The 24,566-nt window shown below is 33.3% G+C and overlaps 1 protein-coding gene across 3 annotated transcripts in view; it reads left to right on the top strand.

Moving 5' to 3' along the window:
* LOC132714241 (endoplasmic reticulum membrane-associated RNA degradation protein-like) overlaps positions 1-24,250 on the top strand; it is a 29,368-nt gene extending 5,118 nt beyond the window's left edge. For 2 of the 3 annotated variants that reach the window (XM_060697049.1, XM_060697048.1), the window contains 15 exons: positions 6,409-6,501; positions 6,827-6,924; positions 14,363-14,481; positions 14,725-14,839; positions 15,381-15,483; positions 15,693-15,722; positions 16,191-16,259; positions 16,471-16,638; positions 17,217-17,303; positions 17,920-17,990; positions 20,065-20,190; positions 20,872-20,965; positions 21,627-21,808; positions 22,509-22,616; positions 23,946-24,247. In XM_060697049.1, coding sequence (XP_060553032.1) covers positions 6,409-6,501; positions 6,827-6,924; positions 14,363-14,481; positions 14,725-14,839; positions 15,381-15,483; positions 15,693-15,722; positions 16,191-16,259; positions 16,471-16,638; positions 17,217-17,303; positions 17,920-17,990; positions 20,065-20,190; positions 20,872-20,965; positions 21,627-21,808; positions 22,509-22,616; positions 23,946-24,108 — 1,626 coding nt within the window. In that variant the 3' untranslated portion in view covers positions 24,109-24,247. Of the gene's footprint in view, positions 1-6,408; positions 6,502-6,826; positions 6,925-14,362; positions 14,482-14,724; positions 14,840-15,380; positions 15,484-15,692; positions 15,723-16,190; positions 16,260-16,470; positions 16,639-17,216; positions 17,304-17,919; positions 17,991-20,064; positions 20,191-20,871; positions 20,966-21,626; positions 21,809-22,508; positions 22,617-23,945 lie in introns of all 3 variants that reach the window. The other variant, XM_060697050.1, reaches the window with a different exon arrangement.
* Positions 24,251-24,566: the final 316 nt, after the last annotated feature.

Consider the following 24,566-nt stretch of genomic DNA (forward strand, 5'->3'; position numbering starts at 1 on the left):
GTGACAGGGTGAGCTTTTGTGATCGCTTTTCGTCCGTCGTCCGTCCGTCGTCCGTAAACTTTTACTTTAAATGACATCTCCTCATTAACCACTAAGCCAATTTCATCCAAACTTCACAGGAATGTTCCTTTGGTGGTCACCTTTGAAAATTGTTCAAAGAAATTAATTCCATGCAGAACTCTGGTTGCCATGGCAACCAAAAGAAAAAACTTTAAATATCTTCTTCTATAAAACCCAAAGAGCTAGAGCTTAGATATTTGGCATGAAACATCTTCTAGTGAGTGTCTACCAAGTTTGTTCAAATAAAAGCCCTGGGGTCAAAATTGGCCCCGCCCCAGGGGGTCATTGATTTTCCCTATATGCATATAGTAAAAACTTAAAAATCTTCTTTTAAAGAACCCAAAGAGCTAGAGCTAAGATATTTAGCATGAAACATATTCTAATGGATGTCTACCAAGTTTGTTCAGATAAGAGCCCTGGGGTCAAAATTGGCCCCGCCCCGGGGGTCATTGATTTTCCTTATATGTGTATAGCAAAAACTTAAAATCTTCTTTGAAAAAAACCAAATAGCTAGAGTTTAGATACTAAGCATGAAACATCTTCTAGTGAGTGTCTACCAAGTTTGTTCAAATAAAAGCCCTGGGGTCAAAATTGTCCCCGCCCCGGGGTCATTCATTTTCCTTATATGTGTATAACAAAAACTTAAAAAATCTTTTTTGAAAAAACTCAAATAGCTAGAGTTTAGATATTAAGCACAGAGCATCTTCTAGTGAGTGTCTACAAAGTCTGTTCAAATGAAAGCCCTAGGGTCAAAATTGGCCCCGCCCCGGGGGACATTGATTTTCCTTATATGTGTATAGCAAAAACTTAAAAATCTTCTTTGAAAAAACCCGAATAGCTAGAGTTTAGATATTAAGTATGAAACATTTTCTAGTAAGTGTCTACAAAGTTTGTTCAAATAAAAGCCCTTGGGTCAAAACTGGCCCTGCCCCAGGTGTGTCATTGTTTTTAACTATATGTTTAAAGAAAAAACTTGACAAGCTAGACCTTAGATGTTAAGCATGAAGCATCTTCTAATGGGTGTCTACCAAGTTTGTTCAAATAAAAGCCCTGGGGTTTAAACTGGCCCCTCTCCGGGGGCCTATATACAGGTGAGCGACTTCAGGGCCATCATGGCCCTCTTGTTTTGTACATTCTGCAGTTGACTTTAACATTATTCTTATTGACCCGAGACAATGCTGACTGCATTAAACAGGGTCATGTAATTATACAGGGTACATTATATTTAATGAAAACAAGACTATATTATACAGGGTAAATTTAATAAAGGACAAAACTATATATACAAGGCACATATATTAAATAAGAACAAGACTATATGTATATACATATAACAAGACTTTTAATAAATAATTATTGCCAACACTAGAAGCTATATTTATATAGGTGATAAAACAGTTTTGACTACTGTGTAAATAAAGATTGGGGAATAAATCATCATATAAACAGAAATTTGAAATTGATTTTCATGAGCAATATTGTCCTCTTCACAAGAGGCTCTTATGTCTCAATTATCTCTCAATTATCTCTCAAATGTAAAAATAGAAAGCCATTGAAGTTGGATTCATTCTTTCAATTTAACATGATTAATGCTATTTCAAAATAAAATGTGATTAAAAGAATGATGACAGGTCTGTATTTTAACATTTGAATCAGTCTGATAGAGACAATCAGTATATGATCATTGATAGTGATACTTCATACTGTCTGTTTTGACCCCATTTCATTGCCTATTCAATATGTTGGAAAGGAGTTTACATATATGGATGATTGCAACATTGTTTCTTGCCCTTCGTTGAAGAGAAAGCAGGTAGCAGTTTAATGCATGTTGAGGTCTGTTTTCTTGTTCCATACATTGTCCTAAAATGTTGAGAGCTGTTTCTCTATGTTCAAGATTTCTATCTGTAACTATGGTTATTATAAGATTATTAAGTGCTTCTTTTTTATCTTGATGCCTTTGTAGATGCCTGTAGATCTTGTATTGTAGGAAGTACAAGAAAGGTAGAGAATCAACAACAGCCCAGTCCATCCAACAGTCTATAAACTCCTGTCTGTGTATCATGTCATCTTGTGTAGATCTAAACATTTCATATTGTAGTTCATGAGGAACACAGTTGATCTCTTCCTTTATAAATCTGACACAAAATGCTGTAATGTGTTTAATATAGTCCTCACTTTGTTCACCACATATCCTCTTGTATTCTGCTGTTACTGCTGGTGGAGGCTTCTTCCGGCAGTGACAGATAGGTACAACAGGATAAGAGTAATATTGTTGTTCAGTGTGTCTCAGAATTAGTTCAGCTTTTTCCATATCTCCTGTACTGTAGAACACTGAAGCCAATTTAAGTCTGCCAGATGAGTTATCTGAGTTTAAACCAGCTGATAGCCAAACCAATGATTCAGGTGACACTTGATTATTTTCTACAATGCTTGATGATGCTAGGATAGATCCATATGTGGTAAAAACAAAAGGTGCTAGAAGCTTTACTGCAGCCTGTTCTAATCTATTACCATTATCACAAAAGGACATTAGTTTACCTACATATTGCTTTATTGTTCTTATGTTTTTGTTGTGTAAATGTTCTAAATATTGCTTATGCTGTTCACATATCTCTTTTGCAATATTTATATATTGCTGGGTCAAGACATTTTCATAAATTTGAAGAGAAGACTTAAAGTAGTAAACTCCATGTGGTGCCATGTTCAGTTTGACTTGAAGTCTATGACCAAGATCATCAATATCAATACTAAGTAACTGGTGTCTATCATTCTGTAAAAGTTCACAAATATTTTTTGAAAGTTCATGCTTTGTGTCAGCTGTAAATTGCCCTGCCATCAAATTATTTTCTGGTATAATGAAATGTGAACAACAGTCATTTTGAACAAAACTGTGTAATTGCAATAAGCAGTATGTTAAACATGTAAATAAATTGTTTTCTTTCCATATCTGTGACTCTGTGTTTTCTATACAATGTAATAGAACTGTTTTACACATAAAACTTGAAATATTGATTTCCCCTTGAGGATTAAGGAAAGATTTAAGGATCATTTTCAACAACACATAGCACCTTATTTGTGTTATATTTAGATTCATCATCAGGCATCTTTCTGCCATTGATGTAGATATTCTCCATTCCAGTTCAGGATATTCACTGACCCTACTCCCAGTTGCAACAACGAAACACCCAGTACTGGCTGCATATCTTTTCATTTTTTGTGTTGGCCATCTGCCAATACCCTGTCTATCTAACCAACCTGATGCTGATTGAGGCCATGATTTACATGGTAAAGCAATAACAAGGTCTCTATCACAGAATCCAGGTTGTCCTTCTTCAGCAATAGATGGTCCATGCTGCTGACCAGCACTTGCAAACATATTATTTATGATTGTGTTTTTATACAATATTCTTCCTCTTCTATCAGTAATATAGTGTTCATTAGGACTGACAGTAAGAGGAAGAGGTACATTATCTCTGAGCTTTTGTAAGAAACAATAACCTCTTGTAGTGTTCTCATCCTGTATCATGAGGTAGTTTTTCTTGCCTTGTTCCCACTCTGACCAGTCTTGTATTATATTGTAATTATGATCAGAGTATAGTATATCAATGTCTGAATTAAGTCCTAAAGTAGTTGTACCTTCACTCTGACTCCCAAGAAGATATTCAGTCATGTTTTCATCAGCTAACCTCCACCTGATATTCCTCATAGTTTCTATCAGCATGCAATGTCTTCTCCTTCTCATCACCATTCTTTCATTGACACCAATGTCATTTAAAACCTCTGATAACATCAATGATAGGTTTTCTCTGTAGTCAGGTTCTTGAAACATTCTGTAATATATTGGTAAAATGGAAAATTGTTTAAGTCAGCCACCAAATTATTTTTATCACATACTTCTACTTGTTCCTTATTTGTCCTTTATGTCCTAGAACAGATCAGAACAAAAGAGTCAATATGGACATTATGAAACATAAGATAGTTACCTCTCTGGCGTGGGTTCGATCCCCGGGATATGCTTTGGTAGTTTAGCGCGGAGGAAGGTAGTCTAGTACTGGTGTAACTCTCCAGGAATGATTGTTAGGAAACTACCCGCGTATATGACTGAAATACTGTTGGAAAAAGGCGTAAAATGAAACAAACAAACAAACAAACGAAACATAAGATAAATAAGTTAAGGTAGTTATCAATTGATTAAGAATATTGATTTTTTTTCTTTTTGGTTGTGGTATTTTTCTTCTATTATGTAAATTAGAATATTTGTTTAAAAAAGACACTTAAATTAAACACATGTTCAAATATTCCATGTAACATTTTCTTACATGAAAATTCATTCAACATAATTTTGAAATTGTGTATATAAAATAAAGTTTTAAACTTACTTTGAATGTTGGATTTAATAGAATTTTATAGAAATAATCAAGAAAAAATAGTTCTTTTTATTTGACCAGATATGTGGAATATAACATATAACACCACAATAAATTACATGATGATATGAAATTTTATATTCTATATTTTGTAATTCATAATTTATTGAAACAAATATGTAATTTTTAGATTGAAAAAAGGGAGACACAAAAATTAAAAACACTGTCTGAAATATCACCTGAACTACTTTCCTACATAATTCATTCTATATAAATGTGAAATTGTGTATATAATTTAAAGTTTTACACTTACTTTGAATGTTGTAGTTAAAAGTGTTTCATAGAAATAATCATGAAAAACTGTTTCTTTCCTTTTGACAAGATTGGTGGAAATTTTTGCTATTTTTATTTCCTCTCATGGTTTTGAATGAAATGAAAGGGAAACAATTTACTTCCTTTTGCTTAGAGTTGTCATAAGAGTCAATTGAAAAATGTATGTTTTAGATTTTTAGCTCACCTGAGCATATGCTCAGGGTGAGCTATTAGGATCACTCTTCATCCGTCGTCTGTCGTACGTCGTCCGTTCACACTTTTAAAACGACATCTCCTCTGAAACCATAAGGCAGATCATAATGAAACTTAATAGGGATGTTCCTTTGGTGGTCACCTTTAAAAATTGTTCAAAGAATTTAATTCCATGCAGAACTCTGGTTGCCATGGCAACCGAAAGAAAAAACTTTAAATATCTTCTTCTATAAAACCCGAAGAGCTAGAGCTTAGATATTTGGCATGAAACATCTTCTAGTGAGTGTCTACCAAGTTTGTTCAAATAAAAGCCCAGGGGTCAAAATTGGCCCCGCCCAAGGGGGTCATTGATTTTCCCTATATGCATATAGTAAAAACTTAAAAAATCTTCTTTTAAAGAACCCAAAGAGCTAGAGCTAAGATATTTAGCTTGAAACATCTTCTAATGAGTGTCTACCAAGTTTGTTCAAATAAAAGCCCTGGGGTCACAATTGGCCCCGCCCCAGGGGGTCATTGATTTTCCCTATATGCATATAGTAAAAACTTTAAAAATCTTCTTTTAAAGAACCCAAAGAGCTAGAGCTAAGATATTTAGCTTGAAACATCTTCTAATGAGTGTCTACCAAGTTTGTTCAAATAAAAGCCCTGGGGTCAAAATTGGCCCCGCCCCAGGGGGTCATTGATTTTCCTTATATGTGTATGGCAAAAACTTGGAAAAAACCCAAATAGCTAGAGTTTAGATATTAAGCATGAAACATCTTCTAGTAAGTATCTACAAAGTTTGTTCAAATAAAAGCCTTGGGGTCAAAACCGGCCCGCCCCAGTGGTGTCATTGTTTTTAACTAAAAGTGTATAGTAAAAACTTAAAAAATCTTCTTTTAAAAAACCTAATGAGTTAGATGTTAGATGTTTAGCATGAAACATCTTTTTGTGGGTGTCTATCAAGTTTGTTCAAATAAAAGCCCTTGGGTTAAAATTGGCCCTGCCGCGGGTGGGGGCAGAGGTCATTGTTTTTCATTATATCTGTGTAGTAAAAACTTAACATCATGAAACATCTTCTAATTGGTGTCTTCCAAGTTTGTTCAAATAAAAGCCCTGGGGTTTAAACTGGCGCCGCTCTTGGGGCCTATATACAGGTGAGCGACCTCAGGGCCATCATGGCCCTCTTGTTTCATGATACAAGTTAGAAATATGAATAAGATTGCAACAATCAAGTTATGTTTAAGAGTCCAAGACACCTTTAAACAACTCAGTCATTCTTGTGGTTCCAAACTCTGTATAACTTTGTAGTTACTGATGTAGTAAGAAAGTAATGTTTTATTGCATGTTTACTTTTTATGAGAAAGCATCTTTTTTGGCAGTTTTGTCATTCATATAAACTATCAAATTTCATTTTCTGTTGCATTTAGAAAATCCTTACTTAATGTAATATTTTACAATATCTTGGCATTTTCAGGTGTACCTCATCAATGGACCAGAACCATGTCCATCCATGATAAAAGATTTGTTGGTGTCAGAATATCTGAAAGCCATGCTTGGTAGTCATGTAGTAAGTTTATTTTGCTTGTGTATCACCATTTAACAGTTTTCAGTTGCTTTAATCATTCACATAAATTGTAAACTGTTTTCATTGTTACTGGTACTTGTTTATATAAAGGTTTTACCTCTGAAAGAAAGTTAATATTCCTTACCAAGGTTTAGATAAAATAAAATTATTTAACTTAAGTCCAGTTTTTTGCTGGTAGTGCAATATTTCAGGTATGGTAGATTTTTAGCGGATGTTAACGCTTCATAATTTGAAGTAATGAATGTGATCATGGGAAATTATATTCATCAGTTCATTAATCATGACAACATATTTTTGTTTTATTTAGATACAGGTATTACGTGTTATTATTGGTCCACCAACATCATTGAACATCAGAAATGTTGTCTGGCATGGTTTTCCTGTTCCTGCTGAAATACCAAGAAGGTTGTCTAATTCATGATAGCTAACTTTATTTAAAATGTCCAGTTGGTTTTGCACCTCTGTTAAACTGTAGTGTTTACTTCATTTTCTGCCACATTCAAGCTTAAAAATCCAGCTAATGTACTTCATTGAAGGCTTCATATTCATTATTCTTTTACTTGATGTCTCCTTTACTTTTTATTTTAAAGTTTCTTTACTTCATCAGCTTTCTATATGGGCATCCATGGATGAGTAGTTAAGGTTGTTGACTTCAAACCACTTGCCCCTCACCGCTGTGGGTACAAATACTGTCAGGGATTTTGAATTCTTCCATGTGAGAAAGCTACCCAGCTAGCTTAAGGAAAGATGTTGGTTCTACTCATGTGCCTGTATGTGCTTGAAATAATGCACATAAGGGCATCTGAGGTCTTCCTCCACTAGCAAAGCAAAAAATGTTAGTAGTACTATTATTTTGTATATCAGCATGGCCAATGAGGACAAGAAAGTAGATAATAAGGAATGATTGATCAGTAAGAATTAACAACATGGTACTTAATGTGAAATGTCTGTTTTCATCGAAATCTAGTTTTACACATCGAGTACTTAAAAAATCTTAAGAATTAATTATATGATTAAGCTAGACTTACCTGTAAGGTGAAGGTTAATCATGATTTCATCCACATAAAACTCACTAAGGGCTCACACAGAGAAGACGCAGCTATCAGCAGCCAGTGGTCATATTTTAGAGTAAGTAATGTCGAATAATATCGCAAAAATATCAGTTTAAACGGGGAGGTAGCGGGTTGGGTGTGTGAGCCCTTAGTGAGTTTTATGTGGATGAAATCATGATTAACCTTCACCTTACAGGTAAGTCTAGCTTAATCATATAATTTCATCCTACATATAAACTCACTAATGGGCCCCACAGAGATTTTAGAGTCCTTTTTGCGATATTTTGGAAAGGACATTACGTGCCGTCCCACGCCATAGTAAATATTTATCTTTTATGTTATTATGAAGAACAACGATTTAATTTCAAGACATAAAGGTCTTTTTGTATTTTGCAATTCGGTAAAAACACATGTTTTTCATATTTTTACAGAATGTAAATGCCATGCACAACTAATTAAATATAGCTATAATTATTATTATCACTACAGTTTTTTTTTTTGTTTTTTTTTTTGTCCCATTATTATACACTCTAATTAGCAATATCTATGATAGCCTGCATAGATTTTCCATTGGTATTTGATATGGGTTTATCATAATATTTAGCGAATGTCTTTGCATTGCTCCATCCCGCCGAATCAATTATCGTCTGTAACGGGACTCCACGCATGTGTGCGATTGAAGACGCAGCAGCGCGCATGCTATGTGGTTTGAATGATTTATGTACCCCAGCTCTGTGCATAATTAGCTTAATCCAGCGACAAATTGTTTGTTTAGAAACGACCCCATGGGGCTTGACCGTTGATATCAGTAATTAATTGGTATTTCTGAGGTCTTTCGTTCTCTGTAAATACTCACTAATGACACTGACAATACACAAGCGTTTATCTGATTTAAAACTGTCAAACAAAAAGGGTGTCTGATGCCGACCAGGTTTCGATGTTTTTAATAAATGTGGAGTGTTTATTATCAATCTTTCGTCTGAAATATTAATGTCTTCCAAACAAATGAGATGGAGTGTTTGACACCGCTGAGCTGACAACAATAAAAACAACATGCTTAATTTTCCAGCCAAAAATAATAAAGTATCATTTTCTGTTTTTGATAAAAAATCTAAAACTGTTCGCACATCCCATATCTCTTTATATCTCGGAAGTGCCGGCCTTGTGTTAAATACACCTTTCATGAACCGTGATATCAGGTTATTATTGCTGAGATCTACGTTTGAAGTTATCTTAACAAACCCACAAATTGCTGATCTGGCAATACCAATCGCACTGTAGGTTATCCCTTTTGAATATAGGTGAGACAAAAATGCTATCACTGTTGCTACAAGGGGTTTAAAGGGATCGTGTTTCCCTTCACAGAAATGAAACCATTGTTTAAGATATGTTTCATACTGTTTCCTGGTTGTTCTCCGCCACGAATTAATGATAATCTGCTGAGCTTCATTTGAAATCCCTCTATCTTCAAGCGCTTTCCTGATATGGGAAAAAGCGCCAACCTCATCTTTTTTAATGGGTGTTTCTTTCCCAGTCGATGGCACAACGTAAGGATGTCCTGAGGGTGTTGAAGTAGAAGGCATGGTGCAACAATAAGTTGTATTAATGGTGCTACTAAACACAGTAGTTCTGTTTGATCTATTTCTACTTTTTGCAGGACCCTGCCTATTACACTGAAAGGTGGAAAACAATAATAACAATTATCATGCCATGAGAATGAAAAAGCGTCTATAGCAAAAGCATTTGGGTCAGGTTGTCTTGAAACATACGTGGGAAACTTGTTATTTAAGCGAGATGCAAATAAATCTATATTTAAGGACGGGAAAGACCGACAAATTGCTGTGAACATCTCAGGTGATATACTCCATTCTAAATCTTCATTTCCAGTTCGACTCAGTTTATCTGCCGTGCGTTCAATGACCCCGATACATGATGTGCTGACAACAAAATGTTTCTTTGAATACACCAATGCCAGATATCGCGCGCAATTTTATTCAATGAATCTATTCTTCCCCCGTAATTATTTATGTATGATACACTCGTAGTGTTGTCCATATAAATTTTTATTTAGATATTTCTGTTGTGTTTAAAAAGCGACAATAGCCCAACTTGACACGCTTTTAATTCTAACACATTGATATGTTGATTTTGTTCTTCCGCCGTCCAAAAACCATTTGTTCGTCTATTTCTGTTTTATCATACGCGCCCCACATATGTCCCGAAGAATCAGTAAACATAATGTTATTCGGGTCAGGCGATGTAATACTTTTGAAACATGAATGTATATGAGTGATCCACCATCGCAATTTTTCCAAAATATCTGGCGTGATTGTAAAATAACTATTAAAATTACCCTTATGGTTTTTCAGTTCCCTTTCCTTATGTCGTTCTAAAGGTTTTATGTACAACGGAGCATGCATAACCCCCGGTGATGCTGCCACCAGTTTTCCAATAATCTTTGAAAATTTTTGAATTGTTATTCGCCGGCATGTTATTATGTTATTGCAAAGCTCTGTGATATCATCACATTTTTCCTTTGTTAATCTTATAGTCATTGTTTTAGAGCACAGCACAAATCCCAAAAATACAATCTTTTTCGACGGAACCAGGACAGATTTACCCATTGAAATTGTAAATCCTAACGTGTCTAATAAATCAATTGTTTCGCTGATATTTCGAGCACAGGCGGAGTATGACTGACCTTGCAAACATGCGTTGTCGATGTAAATTGAACTTAAATGACCCCGCGCTCTTAAATGAGAAAAAACTGGCTTCAACAGTTTAGTGAATATCATAGGGCTTTTTGCAAATCCCATCACAAGCGCTGTAAATTGATATTTTACACCTTCGAAAAAGAAACGAAAATACCGTCTGTCCCGTTCGTATATAGGTATAGTGTAAAAAGCATCAGAAATGTCGACCTTGCCGAAATAACAATTTTTCCTCATGCTGTGGTCACTGATCCCAAAGTTTCCATTTTAAAATGTATTTTGCTGACGTAGTTGCTATTGAAAGATTTTCAATTCAAAATAATTCTAATCCGTCCGTCTGATTTTGGTCTTGTGAATATATTCGAAATGTATTCTCCGTCCAAGTTTTCGTCTGCAAGTTCTATTATTCCTTGATTTAAAAACCGTGTAATTTCAAACTGTATTGCTTGTTTTTCGTTTTCTTTAAAATGAAATGGTTTTGGAATTTTATACTGAAAAGGAGTTGCTGACAGCTGTACCCGATAACCGTCTACAGTTTCTTGTATCCATTTATCTTTGGTTATTTTTCTCCACTCATTCAACGCCATTCTGGTCTTCCCCGCCCGAAAATTGAGTGAAGTATTTATGATGGTAGAGGAATATTTCATATTACGATTACTTACTTCGGATATTAATTTTTCAGTGCTCTTGATTGGAAAGTATTCTTTTTCTGCTGTTTTGTTCTGTAATTGTGATTTTGATGTCGTCGCTGTAGATTGAAATTCATGTTGCCCTGTGAATTGAGCGCATGTTTCCGTTTGTGCTGAGGTACCAGGGTCGCCATGCCCTGGCGTTTCCCTAAAAAAGAACACCTGGAAGTACATGTAAGTTGCTGCTTATTGTCCCTTAACTTTTTAACCAGGTTTTCCGAAGGAAAAAACTGGTTATTAGATTGAGGTATGTCGGCGGGCGGGCAGGCGGATGGGCGGGCGGGCGTAAACAATTTCTTCTGTGCGCAACTCCTCCTACATTTTTCAACGGATTTTGACCAAACTTTCACAGAAGCTTTGTCATCAAGTGACCTGGCGCATATTGTCGGGGTTTTGTGATTGGATAATATTTGACCTAATTATGGCCCTTTGTTTTTTTTCCTTATATAGAATATATAGTGAATAAATTCTTCTGTGCCCAACTGTTTCTACATTTCTCAATGGATTTTGACCAAACTTTCACAGAGGCTTTGTCATCTAGCGCCCTGGTGCATAATGTCGGGGTTTTGTGATTGAATAATATTTGACCTAATTATGGCCCTTTGTTTTTTTTCCCAATATAGGATATATAGTGAACAATTTTCTGTGCGCAACTTCTCCTACATTTCTCAACGGAATTTGACCAAACTTTCACAGAGGCTTTGTCATCAAGTGCCTTAGGGCATATTGTCAGGGTTTTGTCATTGTATAATATTTGACCTAATTATGGCCCTTTGTTTTTTTTTCCTTATACAGATTATATAGTGAACAATTTTTACCATGCGCAACTTCTTCTACATTTCTCAACAGATTTTGACCAAACTTTCACAGAGGCTTCGTCATCAAGTGCCCTGGCGCACATTATGGGGGTTTTGTGATTGGATAATATTTGACCTAATTATGGCCCTTTGTTATTTTTCCTTATACAGAATATATAGTGAAAAAAATTTTCAGTGCTGAACTCCTACATTTCTCAACGGATTTTTTTCAAACTTTCACAGTAGCTTTGTCATCCAGTGCCCTGGTGCATATTGTCGGGGTTTTGTGATTGAATAATTTTTTATTTAATTATGGCCCTTTGTTTTTTTTTCCTTATACAGAATATAATTATAGTGAACACTTCCTCTGTGGCAATTCCTCCTACATTATTCATGTATTACATTGCACATAGTTACATTGTTTGTTGCTTGTATTTGTATTTCAAATACAACATATTTATCTACAATAGTGATAATTGAAAACATGGTTTCATGGCATTGCCATGTTTCTTGTTAAGTTCTTCATCTACTTTATCGCCAAACAGATGAGTGGCAGATTGGTTTGCTGAACAAATTGGCCTATAAAGCGGGAGAAGTTCTTTCTTTATCCTGTCACGTCTCATCTGAGAAGTAGTGACAAAGGCATTGGTTAACAGTTTGAAAGTATCCCCAATCAACTCTTTCATTTTTGGTCGTCCATCTGTCTTTAACTCATCCATGGTCTTCAATACCGGTACCAAAGCAGATGAAAAAATTTTTTGTGTCCTCTGCAACAGAAAATCCTGTGCTTTGACTTGAGATGGCAACTGTCGCCACAACTGCTCATTCACCAAAGGTACTTGTAGAAATTCTACATTGTTAGGCCTCTTGTGTGTGTTCAAAAGTTCCTTTATCTTTTCTTCTTTCGGTTGTACCTGCAAAGCTTTATTGCTCAAAGTGGCTAGTTTGTCACTTACAGCCGCTCCTGTTTCTGAGGCATCCTCGAAGAAATCCACCATGCAGAATTCATCACCATCATCATTTCCGTCGGTGACCCCAGATTCGGTGAAAAAATCTCCCACGCTTTCGTCATCTGAGCCTGAATCATCCCTCGTGCAAAACCGTTTCGAAGTTGATGTTTCTTCGCAGGTAACTGCAGGTCTTTTCAAAGAATTAACGTCAGACCTCATTTCAGTCAGAGAATCCGTTAAACCTTTTATTGCATTTTGGATGTCTTCTAACTGACTAGAAGATCCTGCAAGTGTCCCGAATTTTTCAAATATATTGGGAATATTGGACTGGTTGTTTCCGACCTCTTGATCGTCGGCCATGATCCTGAAAAATGTTTTTTAAACGTTTCTAGCAGCAGTCCATTTAAGCAATAAAATGAAGTAGAAACATATATAAACGATTAGAATTTTAATCGCAGTCAGGCGTAAATAACGCCGTCAAATAGATCTCTACATTAATCATTAATTCGTCCCTCTGTGGTATGCAAAACGCCTGTTTTTTTTGTTTGTTTTTTTTTTGTTTTGTTTTTTTATTATTATTATATTTATGTATGTCATTATGTCATGTTGCAAGAACACGCCCTATTGCAAACCAATATATAATTTGTCTGTAGTGTTCAGACCAGTTTAGCTTTTCCATGGTGTTTGGATAAGCATAATTACGAACAAATGTATCTTTTGTCTGTGGTGTTCAGACCAGTTTAGCTTTTCCATGGTGTTTGGATAAGCATAATTACGAACAAATGTATCTTTTGTCTGTGGTGTTCAGACAGTTTTAGCTTTTCCATGGTGTTTGGATAAGCATAATTACGAACAAATGTATCTTTTGTCTGTGGTGTTCAGACATCTTTAGCTTTTCCATGGTGTTTGGATAAGCATGATTTCATTACGAACAAATGAGTCTTTTGTCTGTGGTGTTCAGACAATTTTTGCTTTTCCATGGTGTTTGGATAAGCATTATTACGAACACTGTATCTTGTTTTGCCTGTGGTGTTCAGACATTTTTTTTTATTTTTTTTCGTATTTGGCAGCAGTGTTCAGACAAAATTGGCTAATAAATATTGTTGTTATAAAATGTATAACTACAAATGTATATATTGTCTGTGGTGTTCAGACATCAGACATATACGAGGTTTTTTGTATTTGACAAAAAAGTAAACGATTTTAAGTATAACCTTAAAATAAATATATACAAATAAATTAAACATACCTCTTATCACACTTTTCTTAACTGCTTAATTATTAATATCCACAAATGAAACACTTGTTAGTCCTAAATAATTACACTATAATAATTTAAACTTGTGAAAAATACGACAGGCTTTACTTTAATTAAGAACATTTATACGTCTGTCTTGACCGTAGCTGCTAATGCCTCGTTATGTCCACTGGCTTCTGATAGCTGCGTCTTCTCTGTGGGGCCCATTAGTGAGTTTATATGTAGGTGTAGGATGAAAACTACATTTAGATACAAACAAAATATTTTTGTGCCCTTGTATAATATATTTTGTAATTTCTATGTCGAAGTTTTATAGCCTACTGTACCTAAAATGTTGATGATGGGGAGATGTATATCTATTTTAATGATATTTTTTATCTATTTAGGTGTATATGGTTTGTTATATTACTGGTACCCAGTATTGGTCAGATTCTTAGAAACAAGAATGTTACAAGGATAACATTCAGGGAACCAGTCACTTTTCCAGATACATCATTAATTTCAGGTGTGTTGTCAGTAACTTATTTCTTATAAAGTCACATATAGAATGCCTACTGCCTCTTGTAACCCCTATTATGTACCATTTCGATTGTGCATTTTCTAACTGGTTCTGTATATACTTTATTACTAGACCTAAATTTTAACTGGAACATAAATATATAGATAAGCCACTGCTATGTGTAGATTGCATGGGAAAAAGATAATTTTGTATTGGATGAGTAACTATAGTATAGTATGATTACTTTAGACACAAAGCTGTTTATAGACGAGAACTGGTCAGAAGTTGCTGGACAATCTGACCTTGTCTGCTGGAATACACAGAAGTTCTGGGAGAAAGTGAAACAATTTTATGTCAACAAGAAGTATGTATCTGTAAATTTTTACACAGTAATTCATGTATATCGAACAAAATCAAGGAGCATTTTGAAATGAATATAGATATTGTTATTAAAATAGAAATAAATAAATTGTTTCTCTCAAACCTACAGCAGTTAATACTAGTAAAAAATCTGGAAAAAGAGTGATCACTCTGAAGCATTAATTACCACAAAATTACATAAAAATTGCAGACTTGGTTTGATCGAGTTTGTACATGAGGGATAATGAAAAAGTGCAACATCCCTCATGTCCCCAGTAAGTTTCATTAAAGTAAAATCAGTGTAATATATCTAAGGAATGTGCGTATGTATGGCGTTATATTTTATACCTTTAATGAACTTCCTGAAGACAATAATACTCCTTTACTCTTTAATTACTGAATTATATAAAACATTTATTTAATGACAAAGCAACTTTACAATCATGTATTATTACTGCAAAAGTCTTTATTGATGTACAGGTCTCCAGCCAATATCAGCCTGTGATGTCATAAAAAATACCTTTTACACACCTGATTATTTACAGGTATAGTTACTGTGCTGCTATTCTGTTGTATTATCTAGAACAAGGTTTGAGACGAGTATTTGCTACAGTCAACAAATGTCAACATAGAATTCTTACTGCAGAGGTAAACACATAAAAAAATTATGTGGGGCAACTTTTTTAAATATATGTATGTTTCCAGTTTTGTTAAAAAAGTAAAAATAATATTTTTTTAAACTTCAAGAAAAATCTAAATTACATTATACACTATAAAATCAGACACCAGATTTTGTTTTCTGTTGACATTTTGTGTTTCACTACAGTATAACTAATGATGATGGTTGTATATTACAGGCAACAACATTATATACAACATTTGATGAGGTAACTATGGCAACTTTATTCTATGTTTTTATTCTAATTTCATTATTTCTATTTAAAAGTGTCATAATTTCGTTAACTCTTTTTGCATGCCTTTCAGAAGACTGTAAAATTATAACATATAATTATAATTTCACTGTGGCCAAACCTTTTTTCCTTTAATTTGAATGAAAAGAATGTATCATGAATAAATGGAAATATTGTCATAAATACTTGCAATTATAAGTAAAAATGTACATCATAGTACAAAAATATTTTCACAGCTTATGCTAAATTGTCATAAATTCAAGGAATATTATGCCACCTTGATTTCATGACATTATTAAGAATAGAGAATGATGTTACATGGTGCCCCTTGTGGTAGGGGTCTTACCTTTTACTCCTGTAAAAAAAAATGTAAAAAGCTGCATAAATGTACATGTATGAAAATGTAATTCATTTGGTATGTATGAGAACTTGTATGTATTTCAGATACTAGATCACAGTCTGCCAGATGATACAGAAAATAAACTTTGTCAGTTTCTGTCACCTAAATTTGTTGTAAGTTCTTATTCGGTGCAGTTTTGTTCTTATAACAAATTAATGTTTATTTTCAAATTAAGTCTGTTTGCTGTTGAAATAAAATACCAAATAATAAAGGTTATGTACTACAGACTTGACATTATGCTATAGATCTTTGAAGAGAGTTTTGTCAATATTTATTACTATATAGCTATATTTTAGTAATAGTATTGCAATGTTGATATTTCAGGAGATATTATTAGATCATCTACAATACCAGAATGGTCCAAGGGTACGAGACAGACTTAGTCATGGTGATACTTGCTGGATATTGTTTCCATGGCAACTGACATGTAATCTAGCAACCATCGCTGTAGCTTTGACTGCAAAATTTATACCTGACACTTCTATTGAAGAGGTATTTTATGAATGTTTGTAATGAATTATGTATTATAAAGAAAATTTACCTCATGCAAAACATTTTATTTTAGAAGTCAAAATGGAAAGCTAAAAGGTTATCAAAAAAGTCTTAAGATATCAGTAAAACATACATTTAATTATATTTGTTTTAGCAAAAGTTTTTTAAATAGATCAGAAAAGATATTGTTCTTCTTTACTTCTCTAGTATATATATATTTTTTTTTTTAATTCAAACAGCCTTAGAAAAAATGTCATTGGTTTTATTATTTTGTAAAATTTTAAATATATCACTCTTTTAATTTTAATTTTCCACCAATATTTATTGTTGAAGCATATAGTTACATGTACCATTTTCTCTTCTGTTCATATTTATCTACCTTTATCATAGCACCTTCTATTATTGACTGGTATGATAGATTTGTGTGTGTTGGTACCTTTTGTGGAGGCACTAGGATTGACTGGATCAAGGTTACTGGTACTCAGGCTGAAAAAAAGATTTTTCTTCTTTTCCTTGAAGTGGTGTTATTTACCGGGTATATCATTATATAGAAAATAAAAGTGCTTCACATATTTTAGGTACTAAATAGAGGAATTAGCAAGGTATATAGAGATATATCCGAATATAGAGTACAGTTCCACAGAATTACTGTTCTGCAGAAAAATGTGAGTGATAACATTAAAGCAATATTTACATTTATAATATATCAGCTGTGTGGCTAAGCAATCAGCCTGTCTATTTCTGTCTGTTTGTGTATAAGAGGGCAACTTCTGTATCCCATGTGATAGGTTTTGCCTATGGTTTTATATACATTTTATTTGTGTAATAGTTTGACACTATTAAAAAAATCAGACAATTAAAACAGGTAACGGAGGTAGCAGAGCAAACAATTGTAGCTGTTAAAAGTGTTTTATTTTTTCCTTCAGAGCATGATAGCTTCTAATTGGCTTTTCTTTTGTCATACTTTTCATCTGCATGCATAGTTTGTCTAAATAAGCATAATATATAAATGATTACTGTAAAGTGTTGAATAAATGCTCTTGAAGTTTATGGGGGAAAAGGTGGTCAGAAATTTTGAAAGTCGGATGTAAAAGTAGGACATAGGCTTAACACAATTATAATTTATTTTACTCATAAAAGGGTACAACGCTTAGTGTCTTCCTCAAAATTTACTGTTAAGTTTTTTGTATCTTTGATTTGAAAAATTAAAATATTTCAGCCAGATAGGTATAATTGTATAAATGAATTGTAGGTTCATAGATTTATGAATGAATATTACAGATACAGAGATGCTGTAACCAGGCAACAAAAATAGATGATTTAATCAGATATAATCCTGATCTCTCGGAAAGGTAACACTTTTATTTCCTGATCCTGTAAATGATGTGTGAATAAATGTATATGATGACTAGGAATGGCTTATTTTAAAATCATGTTATAACAATAAACAGAAATTTTTACAAACTTTATAACATATATTTAGTTAAATTGTTTTATTGTACTTTTATTAATCACTTTTTTTCATCATAAACATAGGTATACTATACATTCACTTTTAGTATGAGTTTAACTTGCAACTTTCAAAGAGTTTGTCCTCTAGTATGTTTAAATTATATAAAAGAGATTTTTTATTAATGTAATAATAATAATTGTAGTAATAATAATGCAGTTTTTCCAATTAATCAAGTTGCAAGGATATGATTCATTGTACTTTTTTTCTGAACTGGGTTTTACATCATGCAAACACAGTATAGGTCATATGGTGACATTTTAGCTTTACTGGTGGAGGAAGACCTCAGGTTCCATTCTGTTCATCTTTTTAGACACAAATGAGCACAGTAGAACCACAAACATTCCTTAAGCTTGCTGAATAGATGTCTCACATGAAAGAATCTGAAGACTCTTGCACATTTTGAATCTACTGCTGTGAGGGGCAAGTAGTTGAATCAATGACTTTAACAACATTGCTACGGACACCCCTGATTCATTGAACAAGATAGATATCATTTTTAGCTCGACTATTCGAAGAATATGAGAGCTATTGTAGTCGCCCCGGCGTCGGCGTCAGCGTCCGCGTCGGCGTCTGCGTTGGTTAAAGTTTTTTGTAAAGTCAAATATCTCAATTATTGCTTGAGATATTCAATTGAAACTTACAATACTTATTTATAGTAACAAGGTACATCAGATTGACAAGTTGGATAACTCTACCTACAATATTGACAGAATTATGCCCCTTTTTAACTTAGAAATTTTGGTTAAAGTTTTTTGTAAAGACAAATATCTCAATTATTGTTTGAGATATTCAATTGAAACTTACAATACTTATTTATAGTAATAAGGTACATCAGATTGACAAGTAGGATAACTCTGCCTACAATATTGACAGAATTATGCCCCTTTTTAACTTAGAAATTTTGGTTAAAGTTTTTGTAAAGTCAAATATCTCAATTATTGCTTGAGATATTCAATTGAAACTTACAATACTTATTTATAGTAACAAGGTACATCAGATTGACAAGTTGGATAACTCTGCCTACAATATTGACAGAATTATGCCCCTTTGAAACTTAGAAATTTTGGTTAAAGTTTTTTTGTAAAGTCAAATATCTCAATTATTGCTTGAGATATTCAATTGAAATTTACAATACTTTTTTAAAGTAACAATGTACATCATTTTGCAAAATTGCATTTCTGTCTGCAATATTTGCAGAATTATTTGCCCCTTTGAAACTTAGAGATTTTGGTTAAAGGTTAAAGGTCTTCAAAGATGTTTACTTGAAACTTTACACATGTACTTAGGGTCATAATTTGAGGGTCATAATTGTATGTCACTGACCAAGTTCCATAACTCTATCTTGCATAAAGGCTGATTCATATCCCCTTTTCTACTTAGTCTCTTGGTTAATGTTTAAATGCAAGTTTTACATATCTGAATAACTATTAAAGATATTTATTTAAAACTTCACATATGCATTTAGGGTCAGAATTGTAGGTTACTGACAAAGATCCATAATTCTATCTTGCATTTAGGCTGATTTTTCTTCCCTTTTTCAACTTAAAAAATTCATGGTAAAGTTTTGCTTCTAAGCTGTTATCTCCATAACTACTGAAGCGTTTGTGCCTTTTTTGGGACAATTTTATATTTTATAAAAAAAAATTAGCCCTTTTGTGAACTTAGAATATTTAACATTATTAAGGCTCTTTTACTATCAAGCACTTAGAATAGTCGAGCGTGCTGTCCTACCGACAGCTCTTGTTTTTTATAAAAAAAACAAACTGCATTTTATTGAAATATACCAAACTGGTAAAGAACATATTTAAGGACTTATAATAATTTGTTCAGTCAAGATGCTGACATGTATTATTATTTTTGTCAGGTGTTTAGGACCATTGGAATTCAATAATTGTGTATTGTTTATATTTCAGGGATATAGGTACAGAATATCCCCTCTCCAGTCTACAAGTAGAGCTGAGCAATGACTTACAGAAATGTATTGTTGTTTTATATGATAAATGGACAAACAATGGAGTCTTACATAGCCCACCTGATTGGTAAATAATGTATTTCTTTAATCAGATGCAAAAGTTTTAAACCTATATGTTTTTCCATACCTTATTTTAGTTTAACCTTATCAGTGTGTATGCAATAGGCCTCTATATTTCCTAGCAATTTATGCTAGAGGAAGGAAATGTATTTGACATAATTCATTAATGTACTTATACAAAATGATGAGTATAGACACAGGTACAATTGAACATTTACAACACATATTTCAAATAGATGATGTCCCTTCAAAATGTATTGAAGTACTTAAGGTTTTTACCTGCTAGCTGTGTGTAATGGATTTAGCCTCCTTTAAATTTGCAACAATCCCTTGAAAGTTTAAGTGATATCAATAGCAAAATGCAAAAATTAAGGTACCAAAATTTTAGAGTCTGGTCAGACACAAGATATGCAGGCTGGCCTGGCTCTATCCTGGTTATAATGGCCAGTAAACACTTTCAGATCCAACAAGTTAAGGGTTATTAGTTACAATTTATTTGATATAATTATAAAGATATATGAAATTGTATGTTTAAATGTAATTTTCATTACTCAGAGAATCAATTAATGCATTAAAGCACGCTTATAAAATTTATACTATTTTATTGTTTACAACTACAATGTATTTTCTTAATTACTTTATGATATTTTGGATTGTTGACTAATTTTCTAGTTTTCTAACGTTTCAGTATGTCCTACACAAGTTGCTCCAGGTTTAGTTCAACAATTGATGATATATTGTCACATCCAATTCACACGTTATACAGAGATAAACAGTACCAGGTAATATACTGTGTTTATATCTACCCTCTTACCTCAATAGGGTTATAACATAGGGTCACTGGTTCTATCTTTGTGAGGCAGAATTTCTCTATGGCCATTGATCTTAGACATTTAGTCTTATGGTCTTTTGTTGTTCTGCTGATTCAGAAATCATGTTGGATTTACAGTTGGTCACTTGTTTAGAAAATGGTAATTACTAATAAGGTATCCAGGAAAGCCGAGACAATGAACAAACCACAGAGATCATGACCAAAAATGTGTTAAAATCAGCCTAAAAAATAGATAAACATAGTCCCTTGAATACTGTTATATTATTGTGTAATATAATAATAGTAGGTATTATGTTTGAAAGTACAATAAACAAATTATTTGCTTAAAAATGCTAAGTCAGCATGATTGATATAATTTGTTTTAATTAATCTTGATTCTAAAGTTACTAGTTAAATAAACTTCAACATTGCTTTACATGTATTTATCAAATTATCAGTTATATCTTTGTCCATTATTAATAAAGAAAGGTATAAAAATGTCTTTAGGGTCATATATATTGATAGTGCTCTATCCAAGACTCGAAACTCTAGCATAAATACCTGTCTTGTGTAGGTGAAGGATTTTCAGGTGTTGTTCCATCTGACAGCTCTAGTTGGACTATATTATTCAGGTTGTAGATGGACATAGTACAGATAGAGAAGGGGAGGTCATGTCAGTGCTGGAACATATTATATCAGAATGTCTAACAGTATTAAATAATCTACAAGATTTTGTTTCTGTCAGGCAGCAACAGTTGCTGAATAAACAGCTGAGATCACGGCAAAGAGAAAATTTTAAGAAATTCCTTACAAGGTACCTAGAATCATATTTCATTACCCTAACCATGCTAAATAACAAAAATAGACCTGTCACATGGTAGAATCTCTACTGGTTACATGGTAGAATCTCTACTGGTCACATGGTAGAATCTCTACTGGTCACATGGTAGAATCTCTACTGGTCACATGGTAGAATCTCTACTGGTCACATGGTAGAATATCTACTGGTCACATGGTAGAATAACTACTGGTCACATGGTAGAATCTCTACTGGTCACATGGTAGAATCTCTACTGGTCACATGGTAGAATCTCTACTGGTCACATGGTAGAATCTCTACTGGTCACATGGTAGAATCTCTACTGGACACATGGTAGAATCTCTACTGGACACATGGTAGAATCTCTACTGGCCACATGGTAGAATCTCTAATGGCCACATGGTAGAATCTCTACTGGTCACATGGTAGAATCAGTTGTTGCCAGCAGGCTAATGGTTAAATAACAGTATTATGGTATGCCATAACTTCATTCTTGTGATTATTGGTTGGTTATTAACATAAACAACTGTGAAAAAAACTATTCTTAAAGTTTTCCTAAGAATCAGATTTCCTGGAAAAAACTTATGTAATGATATAATGACTCTTTGACATGCTGTATGTAACAATTTATTGTAAAGCATGTATATATATGTACATGTACATATTTGTAATAGTATATGATATATGTTTTCAGTTTTCCAGCATATGTAGTCGTAAGTAACATGAGCAGTTATCTATGTTGTTGGCAGTTATATCATCTTGACTATTTAAAATGTTCGGATGGCTACACATCAAAGATAAGGTAAACTTTTAAACTTTTTATAAAGAAGAAAATTGTAATTTTAAACTTCCAACACTTTGATTCTAAAAGATGTGTTTGTTTTGTTTGGTTTTATGATGCACCAACACAATTTAGGTCATATGGGGCTGAAACAGGAAGGGTGATTTTGCCCAGGGTGTTACAAACTTAAAGCAACAGCAGGGAAAAACGACCTCACCTGCTGGAGCTAAGACATACATATACTCCATTAATTTGAACAGTTGCCTGGATAAGCAAGGGGGTTGACCCTAAAGAAAACTGTGTCTTTACTGAAGAGATTACTAAATATTAAATTTTAATACTTAAATATATCTGGATACTAATATGCACCAGCCATACTTACTTTACTAGCTTTATAGATACTAGCTTTATAGATACTTGTATTTAAGGTATTAGGACCCTAATGGGCACTATCAGAAACTAAAAAATTGACATCATAGGTCAGTTGTATACCTTAAAGTACACCTGTATGCAAAATTTAAACAAAGTTTACCATACGGAAATCAAGTTATGGCCACTTTTCTGAACTCAAGCTAGGATGTTATGAGGGCCCTTTTTTAGAAATGCGGAACCTTTGAATAATCTGCAATAACATTCTAATAAAAAATGTTTTCCCATTAATTTTTAGTAAGAAACAAATAGTACCATTCAGCTAACAATCCACATAAGCAAAATTATTGTTTCTACTTAAAATTTATTAAATCTGTATAAAAATGTTACCCTACCCCACCCATTTTTACCACGTGTCTGACCATTTTTCTACTTAGGGAGCCTAATTTAAAAAATTCTTAAAATTTACCCAAATGAGTGCCTGTTTTCAAAGTTTCCCTAAATTTTTAAAAAGGTATATTGGTTGATCTTGTAATATATGAAATACTTTTACCGTCTAGTTTTGATTATATTACACTTTGAAAATATCAGGTACCATAATTATTACTAGATTTAGCATAATTTAGCCAATAAATACCTATATAAATTAAAAAATCAAAATTAAACACTTTTTTCTTTCCAAATGGGACATGAGAGAAACATAAATAATGTTAAAAGAAAAAAAGAAAGAAAAAAAAAGTTGACCCTTCTGGGGATTGAACCCATGACCCTCATTTTCAATGTAGTTAACAGTAGTTCTAGCCTATTTGAATACTCTTCAAAGTGGAGGTAATGCATTAGGGTGCTAATACCTTAAACAATATCTAAAACTGTGATGTACCCAACATTATATGAAGAAATTTTAAGATTTTATTGTTCAGGATTATTGGATTCTTCATGAAACAGCATAATCAGAAATAATTAGCTTTCTTTTATTTTCAGATTTTGGAAAAAATGTTTACAGTTTTGTGAAAATTTAAGGACATATTCTCAATCAGACAAGAATAAATGGACAGAAGGATTGACACTTATATGTGAATACCAAAATACATTACAATCTAATCTTGTAACTCAGTTGCTGTGTATACACAAGGATAAAACATGATGGGATAAATCTACATGTTCTACATATAGCCAACACTAGATACGATAATGATCATCTGTTCATTATACTGATTAATATAGAGTCTGACATAGTGTCTATGCGCTCATAACATACAAAATATGCTAAAGGCACATTCTGCCTCAGAAACAAATAAGATTTTCTTTCTTTAGAAAAGGCAGACATAAGTTTAAATACTAATCTAATGTAACTTTTCAATGAAAAAATGAAAAGGTAAATAATTCTTACAAAAGTGAAGGCAACCAAGTATCCTTTTTAGCTCACCTGAGCATATGCTCAGGGTGAGCTATTAGGATCACACTTCGTCCGTCGTCTGTCGTCCGTCGTACGTCGTCCGTTGTCCGTTCACACTTTTCAAACGACATCTCCTCTGAAACCATAAGGCAGATCATAATGAAACTTCACAGGGATGTTCCTTGTGCGAAGCCTTAACAAAGTTG

Source organism: Ruditapes philippinarum, unplaced genomic scaffold (genome assembly GCF_026571515.1).
Source record: "Ruditapes philippinarum isolate M1 unplaced genomic scaffold, ASM2657151v2 ctg35_1_1_1_1, whole genome shotgun sequence".
NCBI lineage: Eukaryota > Metazoa > Mollusca > Bivalvia > Venerida > Veneridae > Ruditapes > Ruditapes philippinarum.